Source organism: Bubalus kerabau, chromosome 15 (genome assembly GCF_029407905.1).
Source record: "Bubalus kerabau isolate K-KA32 ecotype Philippines breed swamp buffalo chromosome 15, PCC_UOA_SB_1v2, whole genome shotgun sequence".
Lineage (NCBI taxonomy): Eukaryota > Metazoa > Chordata > Mammalia > Artiodactyla > Bovidae > Bubalus > Bubalus kerabau.
In genome coordinates this window covers 54,546,802-54,562,826 of record NC_073638.1, presented here as the reverse complement: position 1 = coordinate 54,562,826, position 16,025 = coordinate 54,546,802, and the positions used below count along the sequence as shown (strand labels likewise).

Here is a 16,025-nt window from a genome sequence, read left to right as displayed (position 1 = left end):
GAAGGACTGATGCTGACGCTGAAGCTCCAATACTTTGGCCACCTGATGCAAAGAGCCAACTCACTGGAAAAGACTGCTACTGGCAAAGACTGAGGGCAGGAGAAGGGGACGACAGAGGATGAGATGGTTGGATGGCATCACAGACTCAATGGACATGAGTCTGAGCAAACTCCAGGAGACAGTGAAGGACAGGGAAGCCTGGTGTGCTGCAGTCCATGAGGTTGCAGAGTCAGACACGACTTAGCAACTGAACAGCAACAATGACATAATAAAAAAACCTAAATCCATCTTGACATTATTTAGCTCTTCTATCTGGATACTCCACCACACTATTCATTCAATCAACAACAATTTATCAAGGGCCTACTGTGTGTTACAGACACAAATAAGGACAAGACATAGTTTTTACCTTCAACCATACTTCTTATATAACAAATATCAATACATTTTTTTACCTTAAGCTAGACAAAGAATAAACCCAAAGCAGAAGGAAATAATAAAGAGCAGAAATCAATGAAACAGAAAATTTTAAACGGTTAAAGTTATTTTTCAAGAAAACTAATAAACTCAGTAAGACTTTTATAAGATTGATAAAAAGTATATAGTACCAGTACCAGGAATGAAAGAAGAAATCTGTAGCAATACCTACAGATTCTGTAGATATTCAAAGAATAAGGTTATATATATTAAGAACAATTTTAACTTAGATGAAATAAATTCTTTTAAAAACACATTCAAAACTGACCACAAAAGAATAAAGATATACTTGAATAGTTCTATTTAAAGAAATCAAATTCATAATAAAAATTTTCCCACAAAGAAAACTCCAAGCCTGGATCCACTGGTGAATTTTATCAAATTTTTAAGGAAAAAAAAAAAAACAAACATATCTTACATAAACTCTTTTGGAAAACAGAGAAAGAAGACACTCCTCTTAACTAATCACATGAAATGAGCATAACTTTGATACTGAAATCTGGTAAAGACATTACCAGCAAAGATAATATAACTGATTATACCCCCATAAACGTAGATGCAAAAAATTCTTTTTTTTTTTTTTTTTTTTTTATACATGTGTTCCCCATCCTGAACCCTCCACCCTCCTCCCTCCCCATTCCATCCCTCTGGGTCATTAACAAATCAAATCTAGCAATATATAAAAAGGATAATACATCATGACCAAGTGGGGTTTATCTCAAGAATGCAAGGTTGGTTTAAAATTTGAGAACCAGTCAGTGTAATTCACCACATTAACAGAAACACCATACATTTACCTCAATAAATGTAGGAAAAGTATCTGTCAAAATTCAACCTCATTTATAAACACCATACATTCACCTCAATAAATGTAGAAGAAGTATCTGTCAAAATTCAACACTCATTTTTTTTTTATTTTATTTTATTTTTAAACTTTACATAATTGTATTAGTTTTGCCAAATATCAAAATGAATCCGCCACAGGTATACATGTGTTCCCCATTCTGAACCCTCCTCCCTCCTCCCTCCCCATACCATCCCTCTAGGTCATCCCAGTGCACCAGCCCCAAGCATCCAGTATCGTGCATCGAACCTGGACTGGCAACTCGTTTCATACATGATATTTTACATGTTTCAATGCCATTCTCCCAAATCTTCCCACCCCCTCCCTCTCCCAGAGTCCATAAGACTGTTCTATACATCAGTGTCTCTTTTGCTGTCTCGTACACAGGGTTATTATTACCATCTTTCTAAATTCCATATATATGCGTTAGTATACTGTATTGGTGTTTTTCTTTCTGGCTTACTTCACCCTGTATAATAGGCTCCAGTTTCATCCACCTCATTAGAACTGATTCAAATGTATTCTTTTTAATGGCTGAGTAATACTCCATTGTGTATATGTACCACAGCTTTCTTATCCATTCATCTGCTGATGGACATCTAGGTTGCTTCCATGTCCTGGCTATTATAAACAGTGCTGCGATGAACATTGGGGTACACGTGTCTCTTTCCCTTCTGGTTTCTTCAGTGTGTATGCCCAGCAGTGGGATTGCTGGATCATAAGGCAGTTCTATTTCCAATTTTTTAAGGAATCTCCACACTGTTCTCCATAGTGGCTGTACTAGTTTGCATTCCCACCAACAGTGTAAGAGGGTTCCCTTTTCTCCACACCCTCTCCAGCATTTATTACTTGTAGACTTTTGGATAGCAGCCATTCTGACTGGTGTGAAATGGTACCTCATAGTGGCTTTGATTTGCATTTCTCTGATAATGAGTGATGTTGAGCATCTTTTCATGTGTTTGTTAGCCATCTGTATGTCTTCTTTGGAGAAATGTCTATTTAGTTCTTTAGCCCATTTTTTGATTGGGTCATTTATTTTTCTGGAGTTGAGCTGTAGGAGTTGCTTGTATATTCTCGAGATTAGTTGTTTGTCAGTTGCTTCATTTGCTATTATCTTCTCCCATTCTGAAGGCTGTCTTTTCACCTTGCTAATAGTTTCCTTTGATGTGCAGAAGCTTTTAAGGTTAATTAGGTCCCATTTGTTTATTTTTGCTTTTATTTCCAATATTCTGGGAGGTGGGTCATAGAGGATCCTGCTGTGATGTATGTCAGAGAGTGTTTTGCCTATGTTCTCCTCTAGGAGTTTTATAGTTTCTGGTCTTACGTTTAGATCTTTAATCCATTTTGAGTTTATTTTTGTGTATGGTGTTAGAAAGTGTTCTAGTTTCACTCTTTTACAAGTGGTTGACCAGATTTCCCAGCACCACTTGTTAAAGAGATTGTCTTTAATCCATTGTATATTCTTGCCTCCTTTGTCAAAGATAAGGTGTCCATATGTGCGTGGATTTATCTCTGGGCTTTCTATTTTGTTCCATTGATCTATATTTCTGTCTTTGTGCCAGTACCATACTGTCTTGATAACTGTGGCTTTGTAGTAGAGCCTGAAGTCAGGCAGGTTGATTCCTCCAGTTCCATTCTTCTTTCTCAAGATCGCTTTGGCTATTCGAGGTTTTTTGTATTTCCATACAAATTGTGAAATTATTTGTTCTAGCTCTGTAAAGAATACTGTTGGTAGCTTGATAGGGATTGCACTGAATCTATAAATTGCTTTGGGTAGTATACTCATTTTCACTATATTGATTCTTCCAATTCATGAACATGGTATATTTCTCCATCTGTTACTGTCCTCTTTGATTTCTTTCACCATCAACACTCATTTTATAAAACATCAAACTAAGAACAGAAAAGAACTTCCTGAATCTGGTAAAGTTCATGTATTAAAATGCCAACTCTTTGCGACCCCATGGACTGTATAGTCCATGAAATTCTCCAGGTCAGAATACTGGAGTAGGTAGCCGTTCCCTTCTCCAGGGGATTTCCCAATCCAGGGATCGAACCCAGGTCTCCCGCATTGCAGGCGGATTCTTTACCAGCTGAACCACAAGGGAAGACCATGTGTTAAAAACATACAGTTAACATCCCACTTGGTGGTGAAATACTGAATGTGGTCCTGGCAATAACCATCAATGAGTGTTGTATTCACGGGAGGAGACATTTTAACCCATCCATATCACACGTTCTGAGGAGGTGAGGCCCACTGGACAGAGCTCTGACCCTCTGCAACTTCAGCATTTTGTTTATGTTTTCTAATAGAGTGGCCACAACCTTGCCACAAAAGTCAAGTATTTCTGGGCCTATCAGTGCTGACAGTGTCCTTTAGAATTTCTTTCAACAGACCAGTTTCTACCAACTATGAGGTAGTGTCTCAAATTCCTGGATTCATTTTTAACAGCTTGTGTGCTTTTTATTTTCTTTTCTAATTACATTTTACCACTTGAAAAATAAACTCATTGATACAAAAAGAAAACAAAGAACTTTTTCTCTTAAATTTCACTGGAAACAGTCACCCCTCATCTGGCAACCTAAGGTGAAAAACAGCCACAGAGACACATGCTCAGGCACACTTACGCCATGCCCACAAGTATAAACTGAAGTAAAGGAGAGAAGACAATCAATTTAGATCAATGGGGCCCCAAAAAACTGGCTTTGGGCTCTACATCACCCAAACTGGTTGATTCAAGTTCTGCTTCACTAGATAAGCTATGGAGCGTCTCTCTCAATTTTGGTTATACAGCTGTATCCCTAAGGAATTAAGTAGGATTTAGTACTCAACTGAAAACTGCCTGCCTGTCAATAAGCCCAAACAGACCTTTTCACCCCCAGCAGAGACACTCTTCCCTCACAAGCAACAAAATTTTCCTACCTTTTTTCTTTCTGTTGCATCTTAACAGGCTCTGCTTTTTTGCTAGATTTCTTCAGGTCCACAGGGGCTGCCAGCTTTGGTTCAGTGACAGACAGAGGAGGTTGCTCCACTTTTTTTTCTTCTTTCACTTCTTGTTCTGAATCCAAATTGACTTTAAGTTTATCTATAAATAAAGTATAGCAGATGATATATAACCCCGTCGTGCAATATTAATTTATCATTCCTTTGACAGTTTACTAAGTGCCAGGTAATATATTAGGCACATGGGCTAAAGGGATGAAAAACAGTCCCCGTCCTAACAGAGCTCATGGTCTAGTCAAGAGAACATTTCTCCTTTCCAACTACCACTCTAGTTGAAACTGTTTTCATTTCTGCCTCCTGCTAATCCCTCATTATATCATAGCCCCCAGGCCAAATGATAGTAAAAGTAGGACTTAGAAAAAAATGAATACAAATTTATGAAGTACCAACATTCTCATTTGTTAGATGAGGAAATTAAGAGTCAGAGGGAATTAAAGATGTTTCCCAAGAGTATGCAGCTTATGAATTATGACAGCAGAAAAGCATCTCCTTTTTATACTCAAAAAAATATGAAAAACCTTTTTAAGCAAAGAAAGATAACAGATGACGACGTCCTAATTTGTCACCAATGCTGCAATTTTTAAAAATATATAAAACATTAAGGTGTTTGTTACTGAGACAGAATTCATATATCATAAAATTTACCCTTATAAACTGTACAATTCAGTGCTTCTTAATTCCAACACCACTATCCAATTTTAGAACATTTCATCACCTCTAAAAGAAATCTTGTACTCCACAAACCATCCCTTAACAACCACTAATAGACTTTCTGTCTCTATAGGTTTGCCTATTCTGAACCTTTTGTATAAATGGAATCATATAACATGCGGCCTTTTGTGTTCAGCATCTTTTATTTTGCCATTTTCAAGGTTCATCTATTTTGTAGCATGTATCAGTACTTCATTGCTTTTTATAGCTGAAAAGTATTCCATCTGTCACATATTGTCTACCCATTCATAAGATGATAGACCTTAGCATATGTTTTCACAGAAGGAGGAAGCCCTCCCTATGCATTGTGTGTACATGTGCTCAGTCATGTCTGACTCTGTGCAACCCCATGGACTGTAGCCCGCCATGCTCCTCTGTCCATGGGATTTTTCAGGCAAGAATAATGGAATGGGTTTCCATTTCCTCCTCAAAGGAATCTTCCTGACCCAGAGATCAAACCCGCATCTCTTGTATCTCCTGCACTGGCCTTATGCATTGGGCCTGAAATAATACAATCATGCTTTCCCAGTAACCTGAAAGTAGCAAATTTTCATTATTTTTTTCAGAATATAAAAATGTTTTCTGATAGCTTTTATGGGAAATAAAAAAACTATTACCCCAATCTATCCCCTAACTACCATTTTGACCATCACAGAAAAGCAGATTTCTGACTAATTTTGCTTGCATAGGCATGTAACAAAATTGCTTCCCACAAAATCTTTGTAAAGCATTATGCTCCAAGAAGTGTGCCATAATTACCCTTCAACTCCTGCATTCTTCCTGGTATTCTGGCCACATACCCTCAGGGGATGTGTATTTGATATGAGAAGTACGGAAATATGTGATTATTGGTTCTTTTTATTTGAAAGAAATCTCACCCAAATATATATTTTTAAATAAAGGAGATTTGCTTTCTCAAAATGGCCATTACTACCTGGGCCCTCCTAATTCAAACCGAGGTCTAGTTCATTACTGTAAGTAATCTGCAAAAATAAGAAAGGCAAAAAATTTGTTTTTGTAGCCCCTTAGCAAACAAAATGGTTATACCAGGCAAACCGACAAAGCACCCAAGATATTAACACTACACTGTTTAACCAAGCAACTTCCCTTTTACTTTAATCACTCATTTTCAAGAACCCTATTATTTAATTCTCTTTCCAAGGCAGGAAGTAAAATCAGAAATAAGTAAACTATCCTTCAGGAGATCTCAACCAAACCCAGCTCACCAGTAAAATCCACTGTTCCAGTCGGTTATGTTCATCAATACACAGGTTTGTAGACTGCAAATTTATGTCAGGATGTAGGAAAACCACAGAGTAGTGTGTTAGATGGGTAAAAACTGTACAAGGTGGCCTTCACCTCCAATAAAAGGTTATTATATTAACATTCACATATTAGTCAAAGGAACCTAAGAACATGCTTACTCATAGCAGCTTTTCCAAAAAAATTGCTTATGACATTCCCCTTCCCTGGTGCCTTGGGGCCTACCGAAGATGCCTGAAAGCAAAGCAAAGGAAAACACGCATGATTTTTTTTTCTGTGTTTAGGCTGTTCTTCAAGAAACAGTCAAAAATGTCAATAGTAGAACACACTGCCGTGATCATAGAGCCTCTATATTACCATGCCAAAGTGCGTACATACTAGGTATAAGAACAAAGCCAGACCACATAGCGTTTGGTATTCATCTCCAAAGCTTAGTTTCTCATAGTTTTTATAAAATTATTATCCATGAATGTGTCTAAACATTTTTTTATTATATTTAAAAACTACTTACTTTGACAGAATTAAAACAGATCAGAGGCAGTATGGTACAAAACGGGGAAAAACCTTCAGAACATTACATTTGTAATCACCGTAAGTGGAACTGAATTCTGGTTCCACCACTTAACAACAGTATGACATCCGAATTACTTAACAAGATGACCTCTCCCTCACAGAACGGAAAATGAGGATTTAAACAAAGATCAAACTATCGGCCCAAGAATTAAACGACCTACACCAAAGTAGAAAAAACTAGAACTAAATATCAGAACCTTATATAATTAAACTACAACCACTGGGATTATTAAATGCTTTCTAGTTACCCATTCTGAGCTGATAGAAGACTTACATTCGTTACTTCTTTAGCCTCTGTTTTGGTTTCCTTATTGGCATCTTGGGCTTTAGAAGCAGCTTTAGAAGCAAACATGCCCATGATTCCTTTGGGCTGCTGGGAACTCTGTTTGGGGACAGGTGGGCCATGACCATTGGTGGTCAACTCATCACTGGCTTGCGTCTCAGGTGATACCGGAAGATCTGACTGCTCAAGCTTTTCAGAAGAGGAGGATTCCGCAGGGGCTCTAGGGACTGCAGCTGCACACTGGATGGCACTAAACCTGAGGACAGAAATGTTACATTAAATTAACTGTCAATATCAAACCTTACTTTCAAACTCTTGCTTCTTCTACACAATACTCTCTAACCCTAATACTATAAAATTAGGAAATTTTAAAATTAAGATGGATTTTAGAAATAAGTTTGTGCAACAAGTACTGGAGAGAGGTGAGTGAAGTCCTAGATTATACATCTTGTTGGTAATAAAACTAAGACTGAAAACAGGTGTCTTCTACCAAACTGTATGGGTATTTTTGCTTTTTTGAAAAAAGCATCCTAATTCAAAATAGTAAGAATATACCAAACAATACGAAAATGTTAGTAATTTCACCAACTTTGGTAAACCAAATGGTTATCTCTTATTTTTAAAGACCTCTACCTTATAGGGCTAGATATACCATAAATATTGACTGAATCAAAATTAAAGCTTTAAATATTAACAAATTTCCTGGCAACTCTCCTGACCAGAATGGATCATGCTTTAGAACACGGAATAAGCTGGGAACAGAGCCACTAGCTCCTGTAACCTGTGGTCCTTTATAGTCATTTGTTAATAATTTATAATAATCTCAACTAACAGCACCAGAGAAGTCTGCCCATAGCCAAGTGAAAAATTTGGCACACTTTGCATGCCATATTAAAGGGAACATTCATCTCTTCCTCTGTAATCATTGTAGATGTGCCTGTTTCACAAAAATCCAAAATACAGTGTTCTATGTTGTAAATGGGTAACTGATCCATCCTTCTCAAATGGTTGTACTTAAAGCAAAGTTTTCCAATATTTCCTGACAAAGAACAACATTTTATTTCCCTCAGTCTTTTGCTTATTGAGGATAGGTGAGAGCTCCTTGAGGGTGAGTGTATTATTCATCCTTTGTATTTCCGGTACCTAGTACAAGACCTGGCGCATACAAACACAGATTCAAAGAGAGATTATTTAAGACACTGAAAGTGAGTCTTCTGGCTTCTCTCCCTTCTTTAGTGTATCATATCAACTTGGGATGGGAGAAGATGGAGGTTAAGAAACTACATGATGATAGCAATTACCTTCGAGATCAACCAGGCACAACTTTGAGATTAACTGGCCTAAGGAAAAAAACCTGGATAAAATCATTTAATTTTTGAAGTAACTTTAGGCTGAACAGCCCCAAGCTAGAGTTCACAGCTCCAAAAAACTTCCACTGATTTATTACAGTCTACACAGAAAAACGTCGCATTAACACAAATATTTTGTGCATCAAGAGTTAAGAACAGACGGAAGTCATTTCCTTTCAACCACCATTCTTCCTCTCTGGCCCTGCAACGCCGCCATGCACAAGGAAAGAGCAACGTTTTAGTTCACTGTCAGCATCTAAAGTTGGCCCCAAGACAACTCTTTCTCCATTTGGTCTACATATCCACACCTTAGGGTCAGGACCAGGAACTGGCAATGAGGAAGACACCAAGTTAGACTGGGAACATGTCTGAAGAGAGAAGAATCTGCTCAATCTAAAATTTCAACTTTCTTCCTGTCATAGCACTTCTTAAAACACATGAAACAATGAGTCAGATCTCAGTTGACCCGTAATTCTCAGGACCAAACACAAACTTCTTAATTGGAAATAAATTCTTCACATTTCTTTTTTATTTGTTTATTTGCTTCACATTTCTACTGAGGATATTTTAAGTATTTAAGTAAAGTTTCATCAAAGTGTCTCCTATTATCACATTTCTACTTGCCATGTTTATTTTAGTGGTCTCTATGCAAATTTAATTTTGGACTTTTGTGTCACTTTTATTCTAGTTTCCTTACTTGCTAGATACAATAGAACTGATTTTTAGAGCTTGACATGCCAAAACTAGATTTTACTACAGATTATTTTTGAAATCTAATAAATTACATAAACATATCAGGGTGTTTATGTTTTCTTATAATCCTTCTCTAAAAAACACCAGACATAAATTACTCTTTAGCAGTATAATTATATTTATCTAATAAATATTTGTATGCCTATTACATTCAAGGTTTTAAGCAGAAGAAATAAAAAAGAGTCAATGTCTACCATTAATTCACTCAACAATTATTTATTTAATAGTTACCAGGCACCATTTTAGGGATAGGGTGGTTAACAAAATAAACGATCCCTATTCTCATGGAACTTACAGAAATTATTTTTGGCAATTCTATATCCACCTGGATATAGACCCAACTGTATCAGTTAATCCACCTCTTCCAGTATCGTCAACCATTTCTTCTTTTTATGGCTCTTTACTAATAATACAAGTTCAAGGTATTCTCAACTTTAAAAATGAATACATTTCCCCCACCCCCAAGTCTCAATTCCTCTGTAGCAGGTCACCTCTCTTTTTCCTCTGTTTCACCATCAAACTTCCTAGAAAGTTGTCCCTATTTGCTATCTCACTGCCTTATATCCCCATCTACCCAGGTGACCAGAATCTGGCTGCTCCACTGAAACTGCTCTCACTAAGGCCATCACTTTTCAGTTCCTATTACAGTCCACTTCTCAACAGGGTTTGATACTGTCAACTAGTCCCTCCTTCTTGAAACTCTCTTCTTAAGTTTTTAGAACTCCATACACTCGTGATTTTCCCCTTATCTCTGGCTACTTCTGCTTAGGTCCCTCTTTTTCTGTCCACCCCTTAAAAAATAGCTATTACTTAAATAGTGCTTACTGTGTGCTAAGCACTGTTCTAAGTGCTTTACATGTATGTATTCACTTAATCCTCTACAACCCTGTTAGTCACTCAGTCGTGTCCAACTCTGTGACCCCAGGACTGTAGCCCACCAGGCTCCTCTGTCCATGAATTTCCCAGGCAAGAATACTGGAGAGGGTTGCCATTTCTTTCTCCAGGGATCTTCCCAACCCAGGGATCAAACCCGGGTCTCCTGCATTGCAGGTAGATTATTTCCTGTCTGAGCCAGCAGGGAAGCCCCTACAACCCTGAGGTTGATACTATTATTAGTTTCATTTCAGGAAAATGAAGCAGAAAGGTTAAATAATTTGCCCAACATTACACAGATAGTAACTGTGGCTAGAGTTTAACTTTCTGCTCTTCTTTCATCCTATACATTCTCTCTGCATGACTGTATCTACTGCTGTAGCCCAATTAATTACCTATTTTCTCTGATTCCAAAATGTCTATCTTTACCTCTTATTTCTCTCCTTAGCTCTAGACCCCTGTATCTATTGCACTGGACATCTCCACTTGGACTCCCCATCCGGTACTTAAACTCAACATATCCAAACCCAATTCATCATTTTTCCCTTCTCCCAAAGCTTGCTCCTCCTCATATATTCCCATTCTTAGTGATGGTATCATCACCCATCCAGCAATTCAAACCAGAAACATGGCCATCATCCTTAATGTCATGAAGCACCCCACAATCGCCACCATAACACACTCTCTTGGTCCCAAACCACTACCAAACCATCCAGGTTTTGATGGTATGACTCTTTAACCTATGTACCTCTCCACTCCCAATACCAACTCTATACTTCAGAGACTATCATCTCTACCCTGAATCACTGCAACATTTCTCCTTCATAATGGCCTTGTGTGCAGATTATTTCCTTCAGATCCACTTTCACCATCACAGCCAGAGTGATCTTTCTGTAATACAATTCTGATCATGTCAATCATCTGCTTCAAAATCTTCAGTGGCTCCCCTGTGCAATAAAACCTAAACTTATCCTAGCAGTCAAAGCATAGAGTCTGACTCCTTATATCATTATTTCCTGCCCCTCACTCTAGTTTTCAGGTATAGAAAACTACTGTGGTTCTGCATAAGCATCGTGTTTCCTCTCAGCCCTGTCCTTCCTCTCCCACTTCCCTCTGCCTGGCTACTTCTTCTAGGCCTTTAAGCCTCAACTTAGATGCCATACCCTTCTACAAGCCATCTCTGTCTTGACTCCTCACTCCACCCCAACAAAAAAGGCAGGGATGAGTGGCCCCTCAACATCCTCCTACACTTATTATTCCTACTGTAGCAATGTCACACTACACCGTGACTGCCTCCCATAAGACCATCAGTTCCATAAGCAGGTATCAGGCTACAATCACTCTACAGCATGTGGCATGTCACACGTACTCATCAGATCTTTGCTGAATTAATTCAAATTATCTTGCTTAGTGCATATCAAAGTAGTAGGTGTTCAATATATGTCTGAGAATCTGCTCCGAACCCTCCACACCACCTCACAAAGTAGGCATTATTATATCCAACTTAAAAATGATGAAACGAAAGCCCAAAAGAGTTTAAGTAACTTGTCCAAAGCCACTGGGCCATTAGCAATGAAGTCAAAACTCCAGCCCATGACCATTAATTTCCAAAACCACGTACATTATAGTCCACCTCCTCCCCATGCTGTGAAGGATACAAAAGATAAATAAGATCTGATACTGGCTGTGGAAGATCAACTGATTTTGGATGGAAGGTAGAGGGATGTCAAATTAGGAATAGTTTTTTGAAGGACAACATGTCAACTGGTTCTTGAAGAGGGGATAGGAATTAGACAAGCAGAGACTGGGGTAAAGGAGTAATGAGGGGGCACAACAAACAACATTTCTGGTGGCAGTGACAGGATAAATACATGAGAAGCAGATTTATGGGGAGTCTACTGGGGTTTTCAATATGGGTTGTGGCTATTTTTCACCTTATGATGTACTAATAAAACCAGGCATGTGTCTTACTGCAAGATAAATGAGGTTTTACTAGACTTGGCGTTCACTCTTAAGAGGCAGCCACTGTGTAAACATCTTACAAAATCAATTCGTAAAGAAGCCACAAGGAACATTAAGGAGCTCACTTGCTGCAGTTCTGCAAGTTGCTTTTAAGGATGTCATAGTCGGTATTGAACAGAGGCCCACTGTCCTTCAGCATGGCTTTCTGGATGCTGTACACATGTACGCTGGCAGTCACCGCTAGCTTGGACTTCACTGCTACAAGTCAACAGGAAAAGCAGTCTGTTAATACACAAACTTCATAGCATGTGGGGACTTTAACAAGAAACCCTTCTGCATTAATACCATTTGTAATCGGTGGTGGTCCAAAAAAGCTCTAAAAGGCCAAACAGTCATGTATACAGTATAGTATCAACTCTCCTGTCTGTGACAAGGACATTATGATAGGTAGGTGATGATGAGTCAGTTCTAAGTACAGCACTGTGAGGGTATCACTCAACCAGTGGACACTCAGTAAATATTAATGAATAACTAACGATACTGTGATGGGTTTTTTGTTTTTTGTTTTTCAGTCAGGGTAGAATCTTATACTCTAGCATATATACATAGCAACTGAGGAATAAGTAATTTCTACCTGAGAAGTCTTCTATTTTAGTTTATAGAAAGAAACTCTAAAACAATACTACTACTAATCAGATTATGTCTTCAGAGGAAAATCACAAGAAAAAATTTTAGGTTCCATGATGGAAGGGACCATGCCTCACTTGTTCCAAGTCCCTAGTGCCTAGCATAGAACTTGACATAGAGTAGATACTTACTATGTATCTACTGAATGAATAAATCTACCACTGTGAGAATTCAGAAAGAAAATCTTAGACATTTTCACTGTCTTGAATAATTCAGTTAATTTATAAGAAAACACTCCAGTGGTAGGCATCTTTGTATACAAAGTATGACAGTGGTTTTGTCTTGAGACATCAAGATCACGTGGCTATTACAAAATTCCTTTGACTTGGGTATTAAAAAAATAGAACAGTAGCATTAACAGTCTTGAAATGGGTAGACAAATTTAACTTAGAAGTTATACTATGCCTTTCTGACTTTATAATATCATTCTTTAATTTTCTTCCTAAAAAAATTGCTATGGAATACAACACAATATTTAGAGATGATTGTCTTTTTATAGTTAATGAGGTGTTCCATACGGTATTCATAAGTGTTTTACATGTCTATCACGAGTTTTGAAATTCTGTGATAAAAGTGCTTTATAAATGTTAGCAGCTATTGGCCTTAAAAATGGGAAGTTAGTGGAGTATCATATTTTAACATGTTTCAGAAACTACTAATAAAAGAATATATGGCTCTCCAGTAAAACAGCTAAATATATATGCGATGTTAATGACACTGATGCCCTAAGAGGAAAAACTTGCTAAATCGCTAAAATACTTACCTTCCAATTTCTCTTCTCTCACTACTGCAACCTTGTGGCACTGTAAGGAAATAACACTTCATTAGTATTTAAAGTATTAATAGTGCAACTTGCAGTTTTAAAGTTTCCTTACCAATAATTCAATTGCACTGGGATGTAAAACTAGAAACATTAGGTTCCTCTGAAAATATATGTTCCAGACCCATTTTTAACTTGCTTTCTTTAAAACTTCTCAATCAGGTTAAGGAAAGTGAGAGAGTATATATAAATCAATAACAAAAACAAAAAAACCCAAATTAAAAAAACACAGCATCTCAAACTTGCACTTTGCCTACTGCAAGGAAAAGAGGAATTTTCAGTAAGTAACATAATGAGAATTATTGTATAATCATATGGAACCAGTTAAAAATTGGATCTGTCTTATACCATGCAAAAAAATTAATTCTAAATGGATCAGGGATCTAAAAGTAAAGAATTAAACCATATATGCACAAGAAAATAAGGGTGAATTCTTCTACAAACTAATATAACCTGAGAATAAAGAAAAGTTTCTTGACTGCAGTTCAAAACCAGAAGTAACTGAAATTATCCATAAAAACTAACAAATCATTTTTGGATAACAAAAAAACAAAAATTTTAATTAAAAAGACAAATGGTCAAGTGGGAAAAATATCTACAACTTACATCACATAGGGCTACCATATAGCTTCTAAAACAGAGAAAACAAAGACTAACAATCCTTTAGAAAATAGGCAAGAAGTATGAAGACAGTTCACAAAAGAGAAATGCAGATGATCCTGAAACAGGACATGTGCTGTATTGAAACAGGTGCTCTTATACATTGCTGGTAGGAATGGAAAATGGAGAGGTATTTGGCAAAAGTTCATATATAGCCTACCTCTAGGAACATAACCCTAAAACACTCTGGCAAAAACATACAGAACATGTACACATTGAGCTATTCACTGTGGCACTATATGTACTAATCAGACTGTAAATAACTCAAATAACTATCAATAAGGGACTGCCGAATAAACTAAGGTATATCCATCCATGTAGGATCATGTGGCTGTAATAAGGAATGAGAAATATTTCTATAACTGCCAGAGCAATGCTCAGGATCACTTACAAACCTTAAACTGCCTTTAGTCATCATATTGTTAGTAAAATTACTGGTTTTGCTTTTCTAAATCTCATGTATCTGGCTAAAGCAAATACATATTCCTTTTAATGTAGGAACAACCAAAGTTTACAACATAAGAAGAAAAGAGTAATATAAAATTGAGTAAGTTTTTTAAAAATGTAATTGTAAATTTGAACTGAGAATATCAGTATGTCTTCATAATGCATTTTCTCTTAAAAAAAAAACAAGCATTCTTAAAAATGTCATGTTCTGCAAAATTGTACAATAAAAATTACAGAGCTTATGAGAAAAAGAGCATTAGGAACTAATCACTCAAACCTACGTAAAAGGAGCCCTAACAACAATAATTGGTACCCTCAGGAGAAAACATGGCAGCTGAGACAGTTTAGTATCTTTAAACGCTGCCTTAGGGGATATTAGAAATGCAGAACAACAACACAGTGGAAATGCCAGTGCTAAAACAATGTAAATTAGAACAGAGCTCTGATTCAGTGGGTTCCTGTTAAGGGCAAAACAGGCGTAAGTTCAGCATCCATAAACCCAGAGCCTGGCTGGGGGCAGGCCCCTTGAGCTGTTTATCAGAAAAAAAAAAAAAAAAAGGGAAAATATGGCTAGTTGATGACAGAAAGTTCCTCTTTATAGAAACATTTCAGTCAGTAAATCCAGAAGGAATGACAGAATTAAAACATCACCATTTTGTAACTCCTGGAGAAATAATGATCAAGGTAATGATATAAATCAATCTCAGCTAAAATCATCACATGAAAAGTTAATGGGGAATCTAATAAAAAATGGATCAGGCCAACAACCCCTAACATCACAAAAAGAATCAACCAAACATTTCCTTTGAAACATTCAAATAATCCTTTGGAAGACTCTGCAGGATGAGATTAGAAGGAGATTTCTACTTTCTATGTATTATTAAGCAATTTTTACAATAATAATCATCACTGGAAAAATAAAATTACTTACCTGTATAAAAGGCCATAGATAACCTACACATCTTTGAATCAGGTCTGCTTAATCTTGTTTCTGATATACAATGACATCTGATTTCATCTACACTTGCAAATATCTAATTAACATCTGGCTTGCCAAATAGTTTACCAACAAGGAAAGAATATGCTCAGTTCAGTCCAGTAGCTCAGTCGTGTCCGACTCCTTGCGACCCCATGAATTACAGCACACCAGGCCTCCCTGTCCATCACCAACTCCCGGAGTTCACTCAGACTCATGTCCATTGAGTCGGTGATGCCATCCAGCCATCTCATCCTCTGTCGTCCCCTTCTCCTCCTGCCCCAATCCCTCCCAGCATCAGAGTCCTTTCCAATGAGTCGACTCTTCACATGAAGTGGCCAAA

General features: G+C 37.3%; 1 protein-coding gene across 4 annotated transcripts in view; it reads right to left on the bottom strand.

Moving 5' to 3' along the window:
• The window catches only part of POLD3 (DNA polymerase delta 3, accessory subunit), a 45,100-nt gene that overhangs the window by 14,412 nt on the left and 14,663 nt on the right, over positions 1 to 16,025 (bottom strand). For all 4 annotated transcript variants that reach the window (XM_055549085.1, XM_055549084.1, XM_055549082.1 and 1 more), the window contains exons 4-8: positions 13,543 to 13,582; positions 12,218 to 12,350; positions 7,147 to 7,411; positions 6,461 to 6,533; positions 4,245 to 4,407 (exon numbers count right to left, since the gene is read on the bottom strand). In XM_055549085.1, the coding sequence (XP_055405060.1) occupies positions 4,245 to 4,407; positions 6,461 to 6,533; positions 7,147 to 7,411; positions 12,218 to 12,350; positions 13,543 to 13,582 (674 nt within the window). The remainder of the gene's footprint in view (positions 1 to 4,244; positions 4,408 to 6,460; positions 6,534 to 7,146; positions 7,412 to 12,217; positions 12,351 to 13,542; positions 13,583 to 16,025) is intronic.